Source organism: Macaca mulatta, chromosome 14 (assembly GCF_049350105.2).
Source record: "Macaca mulatta isolate MMU2019108-1 chromosome 14, T2T-MMU8v2.0, whole genome shotgun sequence".
NCBI lineage: Eukaryota > Metazoa > Chordata > Mammalia > Primates > Cercopithecidae > Macaca > Macaca mulatta.
In genome coordinates this window covers 132537265-132557753 of record NC_133419.1, presented here as the reverse complement: position 1 = coordinate 132557753, position 20489 = coordinate 132537265, and the positions used below count along the sequence as shown (strand labels likewise).

General features: G+C 41.8%; 1 protein-coding gene across 8 annotated transcripts in view; it reads right to left on the bottom strand.

Moving 5' to 3' along the window:
* NTM (neurotrimin) overlaps window positions 1–20489 on the bottom strand; it is a 966287-nt gene that overhangs the window by 22709 nt on the left and 923089 nt on the right. For all 8 annotated transcript variants that reach the window (XR_013404437.1, XM_015116137.3, XM_015116141.3 and 5 more), the window contains 2 exons: window positions 3791–3925; window positions 1367–1487 (listed from right to left, as the gene is read on the bottom strand). Coding sequence is in view for 7 of the 8 variants with exons in the window: in XM_015116137.3 (XP_014971623.1) it covers window positions 1367–1487; window positions 3791–3925 (256 nt within the window). In the remaining variant the exon portion in view is untranslated. The remainder of the gene's footprint in view (window positions 1–1366; window positions 1488–3790; window positions 3926–20489) is intronic.

The following is a 20489-nucleotide window of genomic DNA, read 5'->3' as shown; positions in this document are numbered from 1 at the left end:
GAGAGGGAATGGATAAGTGAAAGAGAATTTCTGAGTAAGGTTACCATATTTATCAGAAAAACACACTCCATTCTGCTTGATTCTTCTTTCTTGGAAGAAGGGGAAAGCTAGCTTATTTCTTGTTTTTCTTTGTGAGTTTGTTTTTCCTCTTTGTGTCTTAGTTCTTTCATCTGTAAAATGGGCTAGATGAATATAATACACCTCACTAGAAGCTGCCAGAATGTGTCCTTAAATTTTTTCTTTTTTTGAAAAAACAAAACAATGCTTTTCATTTGGGAGGATTATGATAAGACACAGTGAATCTTACAACTGACTGACATGGTTCTAACCAAAATTCAATTTTCGATCTAGAGACTAGAAAGACCTTTTGGTGTCTGACCGACCTCATAAGGAAAGAAAGCCAAGGCCGGCCGAAGATGTGCACACGGTGTGGGCAGCCGTTCACTCGCTCCTGGCCTGCGGTTTCTCATGCTGCTCCCCTTCTCAGAATGCCCTCTTCATTGTTTTTCCTTCTCAGCTTCCCAGCCTCCCTCACTCCTTGCTCTTACTCCACCCCACATATACCTCAGGACTCTCTTGCATCCCTATACCACCACCTCTTTTTAAATGAAAATGTTCTGAACACAGGCAGCTCTTGCCCATTTTCCATTGTTCATCCGCCTTAAAATGGCTCTTTGATAACAGCAATTGCCATGGTGCCTGGATGTACTGAGCTACTGATCCCTGCACTGATATGCCATTTGATAACACCTCAAAATGATCATCTTCAGTGACTCACAACAAATATCCCCACGACGGCCGTGACAATGGGAAGGAAGGGAATAGTCCCTTCTCTTTTCTCCTACAGTAAAAGAACAACTTGGGCACAAAGGGAGGGCTAAATTGGGTCATGGACTCTTATACAACGCTACTGATAGTGTCTGGAACAGGCGGGGAGACCTGCTAGCTGCAGCTAACTTATTAGCCACTCCCAGGGCCCCGTGAGCCTTCCTAACTCCTTCACGCAAGCCTGAGAATGTGGTAAAAATAGCTTCAGGCAGAACACATTATGTTCTTGGCCTATAAAAAATTCACAGGCCTTACAATGCTCCTGGTGGCCTTTCCTTTGCGATTTTGCTTTCCTAAAAACAGTTACCTTTCAGATCTGTTGGTTGGCCGGTGATAATTCTGCATGATGACATTAAAAACGTAGCTGAAATCCATTAATGTTAAGAAAAGACTTCTTTGCACATTTGCCCCCTATAGCGAGGAGAAGTTCAGAAGAGGATTTTACAGAGTTCATTTGCAACCATCTGGAATCAGGACCCTGGAAAAGTTTCTTCTGGAGATGGGGGTGGGGGTGGGATAGGAAAGAAGGAAGCTTTACCTTTTGTCATCCTTGTACCACTGGAATTCTGCTGAGGGGACTGCTGAGGCTTCACACTGCAGTGTCCCCTTTTGTCCCACGGGGACACCCGTACCCTTGGCTTCTGAAATGTATGGTGGATCTGCAGAAAGAAGATGTCTCACAGCCTTTTGTTTTGTTTTGTTTTGTTTTTTGAGATGGAGTCTCGCACTTGTAGCCCAGGCTGGAATGCAAGTGGCATGATCTTGGCTCACTGCAGTTTCCATCTCCCGGGTTCAAGCGATTCTCCTGCATCAGCTTCCCAAGTAGTTGGGATTACAGGTGCACGGCACCATGCCTGGCTAATTTTTGTATTTTTAGTAGAGACGGGGTTTCACGGTATTGGCCAGGCTGGTCTCCAACTCCTGACTTCAGGTGATCTGCTTGCCTCGGCCTCCAAAAGTGCTGGGATTACAGGGCACTGCACCTGACCTACAGCATTTTAAAATGCATTTTAAAATGAAGAAGGCTGCTTCCTTTGTTGATTTTGTTTCTCATTCTCTGTCCTGGCTCTGCTTACTTAGACAGTAAAATTGCTACACAAATTGTACCAGAGATTAAAAATATTTTTGATGCTGCTCTAAGAAAAAGCTGGGTCTTTCTTTCATGTGTTGCTTTTGTTCTCCTCTGTACAGAGTTGAAATGACCATGTACTCAAGCATTTTTTCTGTTTAAACTTTTTAACTTTCATAGGATGATGCCAGCCCATCAACCCTACACTCCAAGGGTTGACAGTCAGCTCCTTTAATCAGCCTTCTAGAATTTCTGCACACCAGGTTCTTGCCAAAAGTATATAACCTCGAACTATTCAATTCCCATCAAAAGCTCAGTTGCGAGAAATAACATTCAAGGAGAATTGCCTGAAGGATATACAGATGAGTCATTCTTGGTATTCTAAAACAGATCCCTGAATCAAGTCAGAGCAGGTGACCACACTAGGCCTATGTATGCACTTGGTCTGCATTCATCTGAAGTCTTTCCCAAACTACCCTTCACATTCTAACAGTTTCTATTACAGGGCATTATGAAAAACAGCCACAATAAACTGGCTATTCTATTTAATGCAGAAATATTGTACATGATGTTGCTGACTCTCTCTCAAAGTGCTCTATTTGTGGAGATCCTGAAGAGAATTTTCTCTAGGGTCTCAATACCAGGGAAGGCAGTGTTTCTCCCAAGCAACTAATTTGCTTTTATCTTATGGACAACATGAATTTTAAAGCAGGTGAGGTTTCTCTCTTTGCTTTAGCAAGGCTAAGCCAAATTCTGCACCTGCACCGAACGATCTTGTGGTAATATTTCATGTGCTGGGGTTTTCCTAGCTTTCACTCACTTTCCTAAGCATATTTTTTCTTTGCTTCTGTTTCTTTATGTTTTAAGTTCATCTTTATAAACTGCAAATCCTCTTAAGTCCCTTTGTAAAAACTGTGATATAATTTTTAAAATGACAGCATTTTTATACCTATTGCCTTGCTTCTTAAACTGCTTTATATTGACTGTGTTCACATTGTAACAGAAACCTAAATCTTAAAGATTGGATATTCTCCTAGCTACAGTCTCCTTCTTTTAACTCCACCCCACCCAAGTTTTGAAGGGAAAAGTCATCTCATTTCCCGATTTAGTTATTGAGTTCTATTTCTTCCTAAGTCTTCCTGGAATGTGCACAGCAGAGAAAACTTCCAGAATGTTGTAGGGAGCTAAGTCAAGGTACATAATGAGGAACCCAGAGGGAAAAGAGTGAAAGGAGGTAGGAAATTCAAGTAGGATTGATGTCAGAGAGAATCTGGAAGGCTGAGAAAGGAAATGAGGGGTCCACACAGGGCATTTCAAACTTCTTGGATTCTGTATCTTTGTTAGTAACAAGCAAATTTATTGTTACATCCTCTAAGATCTATATCATAGCTATTTGTACGTATACCATGCACATCTGTAAGTGTAAAATAATGAGATACAATAGATGAACCACAAAGGGAAGTTCTAAACTTCCTTCATACACTCTAGCACATGGTTTCTTGTCCCATTATGGAGATGTCTGGTCTAGACAGTGAGAGGCACCAGCATAACTGTATTGTGTGAGTAAATTATGGGAAAATTTTGGATTTGAAGACTTGTTTAAAAAATTATGAGTTGAATGCCATTTAATGATCTCCCAGCCATGCAAGTCAAGTTTGGCATTACATTCAGTTACTTTCAGCTACTTTTTCTTTTAATGTGACACCATGACACCTTGAGGTGTCAAAAACTAGAGTCAGAAATGGTTGCTCCTGAAAGCAGAATATGGAAGGTGGTGCTGCATTCTTCCCTCCCTAAGTCAGTAGCTGGGTGTGCCAATGGGCTCTGGGTGGTGGCTGTGACAACAGACCAGCCTCATGCACGTGCAGGGTGGGTGGTGGTGAGAACACTTACAGTTCACCGTGACCTTTACTCTCCGTACCACGGGCGCGGCCACGTCATTGGAGGCGCTGCACTCGTAGTCCCCTGACTGCTCCCGGGTGATGCCCTGAATTTCCAGGTATTCGTCTTCACTCACAAAGCCAACAGCTGTGGAAAAACCAGTAACGTTGGTGAAATACAAGGAAAAAAAGACCAAATATATTAACTTAGAAAACAAAGTATAAAATGGTTATGTCTGCAGATAATTCGCCACTTGTAAGTTCAGATTTTGAGGAATTTTGAGGATTATCCCTCCTCCATCTCTTCTACACCTCCGCACCACCAACTTTTCCTTGGCTCCCCAGTGGAACAGCTGAATTGTTTGTGTTCCTAAGTGAACTAAGCACAGTGCCTGGAGAATTACTGGTCCCGATAAGTGATTAATAATTTTGACATTTACACTGCCTGTATCTTACCAAGCAGTTGTGCTCTGGGATCTAAGTTAGGCACCTTAACTCTTTCTGATCTCAAGGTATCACTTAGACTGAGCCTTGAATATAAAGTTTATGACTACATCCTTGAGCATAAATTAATTAAAAATGCCACACCAGCAGCTACACACACACACACACACACACACACACACACACACACACCACAAAGGCAGCAGAAACACTAACATAATAAATTTAACTTTCTGTTTTTTGACTCAGATAATTAATTGGATAGGCAGAAATCAACGTGCTCAACTTTGATCTGCTAGAGCTCCTAGGTACAAGATCCTAAAGAAAGATCAGCAATGGGACTCCGCGCTTGATGCCTAACTGTAAGCATGTCAGAAATTCATCAGGTGACACGGCTGCAAATCCACTCAGTCCCCTCATCATCGCAGGACTTATTGTCTTTAGTGAAAAAGTATGAGTAATAATAACAACCCTTCACACACTAGACTCTGTGCCTGACGTCTGGCCATGAACACTCAGTTATTGAAAGACCAAGATATTTAAGGCAAGAGGAGATTTCAAAGTTCTCTCCCAGAGGCACCCGAGCCTTAGCTTCTTTGCCAAAAGACAATGAAAAACAAAAGTTAGAGCTTACATCCCAAGTTATCCTCCCTTTTCTCTTAAATGAGGGTAATTACAATGACAGCATCCTAAACCTGGATACCTTTAAAAGGAAAAGAGGTGCTAGTAATTAATGATTATTACCAGACAACAGGCATAAGTTAAGACTGTCCCTAGCAATTGAGAAGTATGTTCCCAAATGTAATATACATACAATCCTAATACCTCACAGGGTCACAGGGCTATTTAGACTAACACACGAACATGCCTATATATGTACACACTCACACACAGACACATACGAAAGCACTCTGAAACTCCCGTGTGCTGCCCACCTGTTGATTTAGCTATTAATCCTATAATCTGGCTGGAGGTACAGCTTCAAGGGGTATAGAACTGTATTAACATGAGTGGTCCAAGAAAGGGAACAAAGGAACATTTCTCTCCAGGTCATAAAACCCTTCTGTAATGCCACATGTTTCTGCTGGCCCAGAGCACAAAAACAGTAGCTGTAAAAAACCAATACAACAAGGGATGATGTGTGTGGTATGTAAGGGATGATTGTATGTGTTCCATGACAGTGTGGAAGTCACTGTTTTGTCAAGATAACCACAATAACAGTAACAACAGCAACAACAGCAAGACCATGGTCTTGTGAAGAAGGGCCACTGCCTTGTTCCATTCGATCAGCACTCTTTGGCCGTGATAAGTCTGTGCCACTGCCCAGCAGTAGGCCCACCTGGGGCCGCACTTCATACATCTTCATGCCATATGCAAACTACACTATGTATGTACAGAAGGTTTCTTGCCTCTGATACATAGAGAAGAGGAAAAGAACAGCCTATGTCCATTACAACAAACAAGAAAGAGATATTAAATTCATAAGACAAAGAAGGAACCTGTTCATGAGTAGAAAACATGGCCAAAAAGACCAGGATATGAAGACGACAAACAACATTAACCCAAATAGACTCATAGTTGCTACCAGTAAGACACTTCTAATGGTCTCAGTAGCCTTTAATAATATTGTTTGATAAGCATCTTTAGGGGAAAGGTACTAACCTTGATTTGAGGATGGGTAGAAGAATTGAGAAAATCTGTAATTCCTCTTGTGTTGTCCTTGTTTATTTGCTACCAACCATGGGCTTACATTTGTCAGAGCTTTCCCTGCCAGAATGCTATAATTACTGTGCCAAGCATCTCGGAGACCAGTGTCACACTTAATATTCCCATTAATTTTAAATGGTAGTCCTTGGTACATATGTGTGGCAATTGGTGTCATATTTTAATTAGGCTTGCCCTACACCATCTGAAATTAATAATAGCTCGAATTACCAGTGTAATTTATAAATTAACAGTGCCGCAGCATTAGGAAATAAATTAGCTCTGGACAGCTGTTTCTGGATTGAGCTGCAGGGTCGAAGCAGTGACTGGTAGGACCTCAGGTCTCCTGGGAAGCTGTGTATTACATCACCAAAGCAGGGAAACAGACAAAAAGACACAAGTTCTCTGGATCTCTTGTGCTCTCCAGCTAAAGTTCATGCATCTGTTTCACTTCCATAATTCAAATGTGCTCTTTTGTGGCCACAGCTAGATTTGTAGGGGCCAACTTGTCATATGGACACCCAAATGGAAAGGCCTGCTTGGGGCATGACAGACCTGGACTGAAATGCAGGTACACAAATATTAAGGCAGTCAAAATCGAGAACTCATCAGTTTTCTATGGGGACATGGGTGCCACATTAATTTATGTGTAGTTTTGTATATTTATGTCAGGTGATCTTGTGTAGGAAAGGACATTGGATGGCTCAAGTTTTGGGGATGGCATATGGTCTCTACTGATCCAAATTTCTAATTCCAGAGGAAGGAGATTTTTCCTCAAGTCATCCTGCAAGAACAGTGAGGCTTAATCCTACCTTCCTATGTTCCCTGGACCAAATGTGCAATCACGGAGAAACCACAATGACTTCATTGCTCACCAGTTATTACATGTACACTTTTTGATTAAGTTGGGTAAGGCATGTAAAAAGTGACTTGTACATAGTAATATGCTTAATAAATGTAAGCTTTCATTGTCATTATGCTCACTTCTCTCCTCACCCTTTTTCTCTACTAGAGGCATATATGGCAAAACCAGAGAGAAAGTTGGTCAGTTTATACATAACAAAATACATTTTGAACCACCCGAAATCAGGTTCTTAAAGGAGATGCCTCAAACAAACAAACCCCCCCAAAACACTAAACTGAAATCTGAGTTTCTAGAGTTAATAAGTCAAGGAAAATTCTTGTTTAAAAGCATTTGTGCTGTGGCTATGAAGTGATCAGTGCTTTATCACTAGTGTGAGGAACTTACAAAGCATATTGGGTAAAAAGAAATCAAGCAAGCATAGTTTTTAAAGTACTAAAGGATATTCTTGGTTAAGAGACATCAGTGGGGAAGAGGCAAACCACTTGATAAAACCCTGTGAAAAGAAACTCTTCATGGTCAACAGCTTCTCATTATAAGTCTGCTTTTTCTTTCTGTAAAGAAAATGCATCCTCGGGTGGAAATCACACACTCCTCTTCCTGAAATATCCCCTTCATCATGGTCCACTTCTTCAGACACTAGAAATGGCTCCTTATTTTTCTGTCATATCAAACACAAACTCTACTGCCTTATTATCAAAGCCCTCCATAAAGTAACCCTGATCTATTCACTCAAGTTTATCTTGCATGAGTGCTATGAAGAAGGCAACTGATCATCATCCTAAGAGGCAAAAGTTTGGGATCAGAAAAAGCCAATTCGCTACCCTCTAGTTTCACGATGGGGTAGGTCTCCTAACTCCCCTGTACCCCAGCGTCTTCATCTGCACAATCAGAATAATGTTACCTACTTCTAGGGTTGCTGTGAAAGACAACATGTGGAGTGCAGTGGGGACCCTGAGAGGCCCAGGACAAACCCTCTGTAGAACTTAGTCTAAACAACTGGTATACCACGCCACCACTGCCACTGCTGCAGCTCTCCTGCCGGGCCATGCTAGTTCTCATCCTGGACCAACATGATGATTTGTTCTTCACAGATTTTTTTTTTTTGTCACCTAGAAAGCTGTGCTCTCATGGTCTATCTAAGCAAATACCACCTTTCTTTCAAATGTTAACTCTTCCTTGCAAATACCCTATTATGGGTTCAATTACATCCTCCCAAAAAAGATATGCCGAGGTCCTACCATCAGTACCTCAGAGTGTGACTATATTTGGAAATAGGTCTTTACGAAGGTAATTAAGTTAAAATGAGTTATTACCGTAGGCCCTAATCTAATATGACTGGTGTCCTTATAAAAAGGGATTCAGGCAGACACGCACAAAGAAAGGGCAGAGTGAAGACACACAGGGTGAAGATGACCGTGTGATTGGAGTGATGCTTCTATGAGCCAAGGAATGCCAGGCATTGCCAGTGCATACCAGAAGCCAGGAGAGGTGAGGGAAGGTTCTCCCCTGTCACTGTCAGAGAGAGCATGGACCAACCAATCACTTGATTTTGACTTCTAGCCTCCAGCACTGCAGAGTTTTCTTGTTCTAAACCACCCAGTTTTTTGTGCCTTGTCACAGTAGCCATGGGACACTAATACATTCCCTTTTGTCTCCTAACTCTTGGTGCCTCTGGCTGTTCTGCACTATTGTTGCACATTCCGTTCATCTAGTCTTTAAAATCATAAGATAATTAAAGAGCTTAAAGGGACATTAATGGTTATATAATTCCATAGTTGCTCTGCTAGTACATAGTCTGTCTGCAGTAGATTTCACTAGAGTAGTTGCTTAAAATATAGAATTTTAGGTCCCACTCATACCCACTAAACCAGAATCTCCTGGGATGAGGTGTTTTCATAATCTTCCTAGGAAATTCTCATGCATAGGCCAGTTTGGGAACTAGTGATTTCACTCAAGCCTCGTATTTTTCTTGTGGGAAACTGAAGCTTAGAGGAGTCTGTGGGCATATATCTGGTCAGTGACAGAGCACACCAGGTCTCCTGATGTCCAATCCACTGCTCCTGCAACTGTAATGAAGTTTCTGAGCAGCTGTCTTGTGCCGCACACAGGGAGCTTATTTTTCCAATGCGATTGAAGGCCTTTGACAGCAGGAACCAGGTCTTGGATATCTCTGGCTCTCAAGGCAGCTAGGAAACCAGTTTACACAACTTTAAAATTTGTCAACTTCTTATTGACTAACTTCTCGCTGACAGACCCAGAACAACAGGTCGAATTCAATGAAAAAAAGTCAGAGACCCCTTGTTGCTCACCTAACCCTTCTGTGGCTTCATTCCCAAAACAACACCATTTACAGTCATTGTTCTTTCCTGACTTTAGGAATTGTATTTCCTGACTTTAGGAAATATCATCACTATTAGTGTTCTAACATAAAAGATTTTCTTTAAATATGTGATTTTAAAAAGATTTATCGAGTGTTTAGTATAACTTATATTTAGTTTTGGGGCCAATAATTTCTTCAGGAGAAGGCATCCTTAATTTAAAAGTGTAGATCAATGAAGAAGTATGATTTACCTAACAGGAATTTGTTTTACAGCCAATTTTTTTGAAATACAGCTATTTCATTAAGTGGAATATGACAACCAAAGCAGGGAAATGAAGCAAGCTGGATATGTGATCACACCTGCCCCCATATCCCCACAGGGCTTTGGTGTTGTCCAAAGTGCTGACCTCAGCATTTGCAACTAATCAAAGGACGGAGACTGTCTTGTGTGCAAAACATCCCTTTGGAAAAGAAAATCTCACATTTGTGACTTCATAGATTGAGCATTAAAAATCTTTATAACTGAAAATAATAATACCCACAGTGATCATTTTTATCATACCCAAGAATAAGCTTGTCAGGAGTACAGCTGTAGCTAGTGGAGAGGAGGGCACAGCTGCCTCCTTGCTTAATATTTTCATGGCATATATACCAGCTGAGACAAAATCATTGGACATCAGAAATTGAAAAAGATACAGAACATAGAATCCGAGAATTGGAGAGTTGGAAGGAATCGTTTTTAAAATTTAGCCCCTATCCCGTGACTAGCAGTGACGTTCCAGTCCTGCACCATCTCAGGTTGCATCAGGTGTTCCTGTTAAACCCAAGCTGGCCTCAAGGACAGCTGTGTTCCCCTAGTGCCATTATGATGGCTGGTGAGCATTCAAGGTTTTCTGTTTTGATTGCATGAAGGCATGGTTTTGCGCAGATGCTGGGACATAAGACAGACAGAGGTGAGAGTCCTATTCCTCAATACCAACACGCGCAAGCCTCAGGAACTGATTTTGAGGTCTGATGAAGAAAGTGAGCTTGGCCAGAAAGGAAAGAAGCTCTTTTCATGAAAGACTTTAGAGGTTTGACTGTGGCCCTACCCAAATCTCATCTTGAATTGTAGTTACCATAATCCCCACATGTCATGGGAGGGACCAGGTGGAGATAACTGAATCACGGGGGGGGGGTTTCCCCCATCCCGTTCCCATGACAGTGAGTCAGTTCTCACAAGATCTGATGGTTTTATAAGGAGCTTCCCACCTCGTGGGACACTCATTCTTCTTCCTGCCGCCATGTGAAGAAGGCAGTGTTGGTTTCCCCTTCTGCCCTGATGGTAAGTTTCCTGAGGCCTCCCCAGCCCTGAGGAACTGGGAGTCAATTAAATCTCTTTTCTTTATAAATTAGCCAGTCTCGGGTATGTCCTTATAGCAGTGTGAGAACAGAGGTGTATGGTGCCTCTGTGAGTTCCGGTGTCAAGGCCTGCTGATGAACTGGGGAAGGCCTCTTTCACACCAGGTCCCCTGAGGACTCAGTGCAGTCCTGGGAGCTGGAGTGCACAGACCGATATGGCTTAAAAACAGCCCCACTCCAATTGGCAGCAGAGGCCATGTGAGGGACTGACAAAGGGGGTGGCACAAGAAGACTTGTATTTAAGCATGTAACAGGGACTCCAAGAAATACCAGAGCCAGTTCTGAGGTAAAGTGAGCGTCCCAGGCAGGCAGATGGGTGCTGAGAGGCACAGTAATATGGAATTAATGCAATCCTGTGCTGCTAAGCTAGACAAGACTGGGGACATGTGAGCTACCCACATAACCCACACAGCAATATCCGCTGCAACAGGGTGAAACTATCCGTGTTTAAAAGTGTTTCCACAATGTGACATTCACGTCGAATGATCTACATAGGATAGCTTCTGCGGGCCTGATACTAGGCTGGAGCAGTGGTTGAAGAGTTGGTAGCAGCTGTGAGCACCACTGCCCATGGCTGCACTGTCGGGCAGTGATGAGCTCTAGCATTTCTGCACTCGAGCCCTACAGACTGTACTAGCTGACAGTTCAGTTCTCTGCACTTCAGATTCCTCTTCCGTAAAATGGGTAGCATAAGGTTACCTTATAGTATTATTGTGAGCATTAAATGACTAAATATGGGTAAAGTACTTAGCATATAGGAAGCTCTCAGGAAATGGTAGCTATCATGACCTTTATTCTTAATGAAACCCTAATTAGGTTTTAGCACATTTTAATACACATGATGATACCAGAACATCTCAACTCAGAAATGAAATAATAATCAGACCTCTTCTTTGCCAGGAGGAACTTAATAATAATAAATCTTACAAAGGATTCACCACAGATCCTTTAACTAGAATACTCTACTCTCTTCACTTAAAACAGGATGCGATTGATAAGAAATATAATTTCTCATGATTGTTTCTTTTCAAAAAGCAGGTATAGCTGCATAGCCCAGGTAAGAACTGCTGAGAGCTTAAAAAATGTCTCTGGTTTCAGAACTAAAAATAAAAGGATATAAATATATTTTATATCTATCTCTCTCTATATATGTAATATACATACATATATATTACACATAGTTCCTTGACATTTCCTTTGGATGCAGGTAGCATGGCTGGCAGAAAAGAGAATCTGATTATCTTGCCAAAAATGGGCAAATTTAAAAGATGTGTTTCATAGGAAAAGTTCTGAAGGGCTCAAACCTACTTTCGCCTGTTGTAATGCTGCAGTACAGGCCTCACACAGTTGATATCAAACATAGAGCCCATCTCTGGGAAATGGGATAGCTGAATTGTTCTAAATAGGTGGCTCCTATCATATAAGAGAAAGCATTCTTAAATAGGCCCACGCTGGCTGCTTGTGAGCTGTGCATAAGTCGTAGAGTATGCATATGGCAACATCCCTGTGACATTGCCTCTTCGTCAGCTCAGATTCCTATTTACTTCACCTGAACTTCTTTTATGCCCGAGAAACTTGTCTCCTGCTTTCTCAGGATACCCTTTCTGTTACACAGAAACTGCTTCTTCCTGAGCTCCTTCACCTTGCCATACCTTCTTTTGCACCATGTCCCATTCCCCAAGCAACTTCCATGTTCACTATACCCTTTGCATAAGCTAGAAATGCAAATGAATAGTATTTTTTGTTTTCTTTTGTTTTTTTTTGAGACGGAGTCTCGCTTGGTCGGCCAGGCTGGAGTGCAGTGGCCGGATCTCAGCTCACTGCAAGCTCCGCCTCCCGGGTTCACGGCATTCTCCTGCCTCAGCCTCCCGAGTAGCTGGGACTACCGGTGCCTACCACCAAGCCCCGATAATTTTTTTTGTATTTTCAGTAGAGACGGGGTTTCACTGTGTTAGCCAGGATGGTCTCGATCTCCTGACCTCCTGATCCATCCTTCTTGGCCTCCCAAAGTGCTGGGATTACAGGCATGAGCCACTGCGCCCGGCTGTGAATAGTTTTTAAATTAATTTATTAACCAGATTCTATCACAAAGTAATAAATATAGATTCAATAAAAATATTATACAAACTGGTGCCAAGTATAAATTGCATATGTGTGTGTGTGTGTGTGTGTGTACACACATATAAGTGTGTATTTATATCAACAAAACATTTATCATAGATCCTGACACATATAAAGACCTCATTTGATAGTTGGAACTGAATATATGTATATGGTTGAATATGTAAGGCTACACATATATCAACTGTACCATTTTATAGATATGTAGAACAGAAAAAAATTTCCTTAATTTTTTTTGATAGGGAAATCTTCTGGGAATAATAATTAGCTTCATATTAAAGAGAAGCTGCAACTTAACGTCTAATTATAAGACAGCAAACCCTTTGTACTCTACAGAGCCAGGCCCTGTGCATTTCTGAGACCGATCCCTTCCCGTAACAACATGACGTGAGTTTTCTTTGCAGATGTGGCTTCAGAAGCTGGGCTGGCCCTGGAGTTGGGTGCTCTTCTGCTGTGAGCCTTCTCAGGAGGCCTGTCAGCTCAATTTTGCATGCAGACCCTCTATTACGCGTGATGATATCAAAGTCAGAAAGCACACAGCTGGGTGCTTGGAGTTTGCAGCTTGATGTCTGGGAACTGTGTATTTGCAGTAGTGCAGCTGATGGCTGCTAAAAAAATAAAAATAAAAAAATAAATCAGCTTTTGATTTGTAAACTCAGCCAATTTGATCTGAAAGACATTGATAGGGGATAAATATAGCACTCTGCAGTGTCATATTGCCTCATATCTCGGCTGTTTGCTTTCTCTTTTTCTAAATCACTGGAGATACAAGCCAATACTGAGTGCTGATAATTTTGAAGGAGTTGATTGCTTTCAATGCCTCGCCCAGATTAATTTAAGGGAATTCTATTGACTTAAGAGGCTCCTAAAGGGTTAAGGTTCTCCTGACACCATCGTGCTCAGGATCAGATAAATCACCTTCACTACCTGGATTCCAACAGCCTTGGGAAGTAGGGCAGCCTAGGATTTAGCCATCAATACATTTTGTAGGGCAGGGGTTCTTAATCTGAGAATTGTGGAACTGTAACCCCAGGGGTTTTGAACACCAGGAAATAATATTATGCATACGTGTATTGGCGTGTGTTTTCCCTAAGAAGAGATTCTACAGCTCTCTGAAAAGGATGTAAAAGGAGCCCAGGACACACACGGCTTGGTATCCCCCTTGCTATGATCCTCTGTATCATCCCCTAGTGATGGTGCAGAACCAAATCCATGTCAACTCACATGTCTGCCAAGAAAAAGCCCTCAAACATGTAGCGGAGAGGAGGGAAAAGAACATCACTCCACAGGGAAGCAGAGCCTTATGTGTGTTTCATTAAATATTTTGTGGAGGATGGGAAGTGAAATAACTTATAAATAATCCTTTTGAAGAATAGATATATCAATCTGGGGAGTTCTTTTTTCACTAAATGGGGGAAGGTCTTTTCCCACCAAAGCATGAGTTGAAATGCACGGAGGATGCAAGGCTCTCCCGCTTCCTGCAGAGGCCCATGGCCACTGGCTGATGAACTAGAAGCTTCTTGCACATGGAAGGAGGAGGGAGGCCAGGCTTTCCCTTCGCAAGCAGCATCCCTTCGCAAGAGGCAGAGGAAAATGCAGGCTTTCCTGAAGAATCCCATTTATTAGTGATGGTATCAAGTAAAACTCAATGACAAGGGGACCTCTTGGGGGACAGAGGGAGTAGAAAACCTGGGGTGGGGTCAAATCTATAGTTAAGACAATCTAATGAATAAATTCAGATCCGATTCTGGGAGAAAACTACAAGGTGCCAGGAATACTAGAGGTGGAAGTGCCATCTGTGTATTTTCAATTGGCATGGAGAGGACAGACACCAGCCCATGTGCAGAAGGGAATAACTTGGGAAACCACGCAACAGTTCTACAGAAGGGCAGGAAGTCTATTGGAGTAGGATCCTTTGGGTCTTGGGAGAAAGGGAGACATGACTGAAAACCCTTGTATTTGTAAGATTTAATTAAAGCCTTTGACTGTGGAAAAAAATGAACCTTTATAAACAGTTCTCAAAGTCTATTCTGCACCATAGCTACTTCCTACCAAATCATCCTGCTGGAAACACGTGAACAGGCCCTGTCCACTTATTTGTGAATGCCTCGCCCCTCTGTTCTTAGCATTCCACTGCCAGGTGGAATCTTCACCTACATGAAATCTATAAAAAGACAGTGTGTGGAAAGGAAAAGAAGAGCTGATTTACTCTTTCACTGGGCACACTACTACTGTGCCTTTCTACTTGACGTAAAATCTAAACATAGGCACGCACACCTGGGTCCTGGATAGAATGCAATGCATTAAAACAAGCAAACAAACATAGAACTCCTGAATCCTCAGTATGGCCATGTCTCTTAGGAACTGGTAGCCTTGAGTAAATAGCTGGGCTTCAGTTCCCTCCTTAGTAAAATGTGGCTGTTTATTTATTACTGAAACACTCATATATGGGGTCTGAAAACTGTATGAGAGAAGTTGTGCAAATATATGGAAGAAGGATTAACACATGGGAAATAATTTTTAAAATGTTAGAAGGAACAAACTAGAGGAAAAGTTTTGGATACTCAAATCCTAAATAACAGCATCATATAAGGCCTACTCCTCTACTACTTGTCCCCTCTCCCCAGGTAAACCTTTTAAATGCCATCTCCACATTGTAGATGGCCAGCTGTACTCATGATCTTCACATCTGCATGACCGTCCCTGGAGGACCTGCGGAGTTCCAGACCCATAACTGCCCATGGGACGCCTCCTCTGTACGCTTCCCAGACACCACAGGATGAATTCACCACCTTGCCCTTACATCTGCTCTCACTCCTGTGCCTAATCTCTCTTGGCAGTACTGCCAAATCCTCATTCTCGTAAGATAAAAGAGAGTTACATGGCTTGCTCTCTTTCCTGTACTCCTCACTTTCAATCAACAGACCCTGCTGTTTCCACTCACTTCACAGCTTCCAAATCCATTCTCTTCTTTTCCTCATCATTGTTACTGCCTTAATTCAGGCCCTCATTACCTACTCTGGATTATTACAATATCCTCTTTATGAGTCTCCATGCCTCCCGTTTATTCTTTTCTTTATTGCCAAAATAATTGTCAAAAATAAGAGTCAATCCCACTTCTGCTTCAATCCTTCCACCGCTCTGCACTGCTCTGTGGCATGGAATGTGAAGGTTCCCTTGAGCTGGCTGTTGCCTACCTTTCCAGGTTCTTTATTACCATCTCACTTCCCCCTACACCCACTGGACACACCAGTGAAGTTCCTAAAACACGAGGCATTGTACTGATCTGTGCCTGTGTGTCTTCTCTTTTGTCCACCTCCAAATGTCTATGCAGCCTTCAAAACTATCCTAGCTATCACTGCTCCGGGAATGCTTTTGTCACATTCAAACTTCCGGACCTCCTCCCCACACAGTTTCTTATTGTTTATTTGTTTCTCTAGCATTGCTAATCACACCGTATTGTTATTATTTATAATGTTTACCCCACTGGACTCTAATTTCTAAGAGAGCAGAGACTCTTTTATGCACCTCTGTATCTCCAACGTCTACAGCAGGTTTAGCACGTAGAAGGGGCCACATGATCATGTGGGTAAAAGCTGAATGAATAAACTAGCTGACTAGAGTTTTTTTTTTTTATATATATATACTTTAAGTTCTAGGGTACATGTGCACAACGTGCAGGTTTGTTACATGTGTATACATGTGCCATGTTGGTGTGCTGCACCCATTAACTCATCATTTACGTTAGGTATATCTCCTAATGCTATCCCTTCCCCCTCCCCCCTCCCCACAATAGGACCCAGTGTGTGATGATCCCCTTCCTGTGTCCAAGTGTTCTCATTGTTCAATTCCCACCTATGAGTGAGAACATGCAGTATTTGGTTTTCTGTTCTTGCGATAGTTTGCTGAGAATGATGGTTTCCAGCTGCATCCATGTCCCTACAAAGGACACAAACTCATCCTTTTTTATGGCCACAAACTCATCCTTTTTTACGGCTGCATAGTATTCCATGGTGTATATGTGCCACATTTTCTTAATCCAGTCTGTCACTGATGGACATTTGGGTTGATTCCAAGTCTTTGCTATTGTGAATAGTGCCGCAATAAACATACGTGTGCATGTGTCTTTATAGCAGCATGATTTATAATCCTTTGGGTACATCCCCAGTAATGGGATGGCTGGGTCAAATGGTATTTCTAGTTCTAGATCCTTGAGGAATCGCTACACTGTTTTCCACAATGGTTGAACTAGTTTACAGTCCCACCAACTGGGTAAAAGTGTTCCTATTTCTCCATATCCTCTCCAGCACCTGTTGTTTCCTGACTTTTTAAATGATTACCATTCTAACTGGTGTGAGATGGTATCTCGTTATGGTTTTGATTTGCATTTCTCTGATGGCCAGTGATGATGAGCATTTTTTTCATGTGTCTGTTGGCTGTATGAATGTCTTCTTTTGAGAAGTGTCTGTTCATAGCCTTTGACCACTTTTTGATGGGGTTGTTTTTTTCTTGTAAATTTGATTGAGTTCTTTGTAGGTTCTGGATATTAGCCCTTTGTCAGATGAGTAGATTGCGAAAATTTTCTCCCATTCTGTAGGTTGCCTGTTCACTCGATGGTAGTTTCTTTTGCTGTGCAGAAGCTCTTTAGTTTAATTAGATCCCATTTGTCAATTTTGGCTTTTGTTGCCGTTGCTTTTGGTGTTTTAGACCTGAAGTCCTTGTCCATGCCTATGTCCTGAATGGTATTACCTAGGTTTTCTTCTAGGGTTTTTATGGTTTTAGGTCTAACATTTAAGTCTCTAATCCATCTTGAATTAATTTTCGTATAAGGAGTAAGGAAAGGATCCAGTTTCAGCTTTCTACTTATGACTAGCCAATTTTCCCAGCACCATTTATTAAATAGGGAATCCTTTCCCCATTTCTTTGTTTTTGGCTGACTAGAGTTTTGATGGCTGTTCTAGCCTATCATAATTCATCATGATATCATTATATCATATCAATTGTTAATCATATCAATGATTCGGAACACTCTTTGATGACCTTTAAGAAAACAGTGAATATATACATATTTTTAAGGTTTTTCTGTCTCATATGTGTCTCTCTCTGTGTGTGTGGGGGAGAGACAGACAGACAGAGAGAGAGAGACAGAGAGAGACAGAGAGAGAGACAGAGAGAGAGACAGAAAGGGCTGGATTCATGAAGAGATGTCTTATAATCTCCTAAGGCTAAATAATTTCATTCCATATTTCCTAAGCGCGACTAAAAGAGACTAAAAGAGCCTTCATCAAACTAGGCTTGGAATGAATAACAAAAGAGCCAAGCTTGGCCATCTTCACAAATATTCTTAGTTAAAAGCTCTTGTAGCCAATGTCCCTACTTCCTTGGGATGCAGTGTGCCCTAATCAGAAGTGTCTCAGAGAGCTTTCTTATGTCATTATCAATTAGGTTGCATTTTTTCCTAGTGGAATCAGCCTGGTTATTCAGCTCTGTCTATTTGTAATTAGCAGTGGACTGATTGCAAGGAGTGAGATTAAACTCTCTCTACCTTCCTGGGACAGGCAAGGAAAAAACTGCCACCATCACTACAAAATGGGCCTCAACATGCTCCTGTGACTTTCCTGCACCTGCTTGGTCTCAGGACTAAGGGCTTTGCCTGCCATTGACAGTGCTGTCCTTCCTGCCTCCTCCTGTCCTCAACTGCTCGATGTAAGTTGCATTAATTCCCTTTCCTCTAGACTTCTTCAACCCCAGTAACTCTTCCTTCCCTACAATCCAAGAGAAAATAAAGGAACATTTTACTGGATCTTGGAGTGAAAAAACTAGCAATCTTAACTGATGAGTTTTATTTTTTATTTCAGTTCTAAATCTCAACTTCAGAAGACTAATTTCCACATCTAACACTTGAATGGCACCTTCCATGGTACAGTACAAGAGCAGACAAGAGCTCATGCATCAACCAATGGAGTTAGCAGCTGATAAAAAAAGTGGGACAAAGGAATGAGGGGAGGAGAAGGAGAGGAGAGTGTCAGAGAGCCAGAGAGCACAGGCAGATGATAAAATTACACGTCAAACAGAGAAAGCAACCAGAACACCCATGATTGCTGAAGGCAATTATTCAGTTGCTTAGGTAAATCAGAAGTTTGCTCCTACGACTACTGTGTTCTCATCAAAGCTCAAAGTCATAGTCACACCTTTGGGAGGTGTTAGCCTTAACCATGCTTTCCTATGATGCCTGTGGGGACAGCTAGCCTGCACACCACTGTAGCATCCTATGGTGCTTTGAAGACCCCGGTATCAGCTCCAGTTACCACTCTTCTCCAGGAGACTTCCATAACCAATTCTGTAAAATAGGGTCAGCAAACATTTTCTGTAAAAGACCAACTAGTATAATACATGTTTTAGGCTTTGCAGGCTGAGCGGCCTCTAGAGCAACTATTAAACTTGCCCCGGTAGCACAAAAGTAGTCACAGATAATACATAAATCAGTGAGTGTGGCTTCATTCCAAAAAAACTTTACTTTTGGACAATGAAATTGTGATTTCATACAATCCTAATGTGTTGCAAAATAGTATCCTCCTTTTGACTGATACTCAATTATTTAAAAATGTAAAAAGAAAAAAGAATCTTACATTGCAGGCCATACAGAAAAGAGGCTGCAGGCTGAATCTGGCCCATGGGCTGTAGTTTGCTGACCTCTCCTGTAGAAGCATAAATCTCTAGTTATCTATGATTTCCTGTAGTCTCACAAATGCTCTTTCATATAGCCCCTCATCAGACTGCACTCCACATCCTCCCCACCCTTTTGCAGTCCTTCCATTCTGCACTCAGGAACATCTCCTGCATCACCAGCACTCCCTGACAGCATCCAATTCTTGAAGAGATGCCTCCACCTCACTCTCATACTCAGGTGGGGACATGGGCTCTCCTGGAGACCTGTCCTGTCAAGTGGGCGCTACCGAATTTTCAAATGCCACACACATTTTTTTGTTGGTTGGTGTCTTTGTTTTCCAATTAAACTTCTGAGCTCGCTCCACCTTTTTCAAACCTTACATCTTTAAGGCTCATATTATCTAAACAACTACACCCCTGCCTCTGCCTCTTCCATCACATTTCTATTCTCTACTGACCTCCTGGTTTTTTTTTTTTTTTTTTTTTCTATTCAATAAAAACCTTTGCTTCTTAGAGTCTCCGTCTGCATCCTAACTCCTACCATTATTCTCTGTGACCTCCTTGTCCAGAAATACAATCCATCAAAAACCTGCCCCTCATATTCTTGATCTTATCTCCATGACTTTTTGCTCTGCTGTCTTCAATGACCTACTCCACATTCACACCTGAAACTTGTCAGAAACTGAACCACCTCTGAAGGCATTAATTTAAGCATCTCACTCTTTCCATAACTTCCTACCTTTTTAAAACCTTTGTTCAGTGGCTTGAGGGAACAATTATTTTTCTTCACCAAGGCTTTAAATCCCCTGATCCAACATTTTTCAGTTTTTTTTTTTTTTTTACTTTTACATCCCTTTTGATACAATTTATATTTTATAACCCATCATTGTTATATCTCTCTGGAAAATACTCTCAACTCCTTCACCTCCCTCCCTTGTTCCACTAGCCTGGGAAAACTGCATCCTAGATGAATCCAAATGTCTGTCTCCTCTGTGTCTGCTGTAGGAATATCACAAAAACAAGCAAACTGACTTCTCCATACATTCATGCATGCCCACCTCAAGCAGGCATTCATAACTGCCCCAGACACTTGAGCATTCTCAAGGTTCATTTTTCTCCTTCTTCATACTCTTCCAACTTCTCAGTGCCTTACCACCCTCTGCCTCAGTCTGCTGGACTTTTGCATTT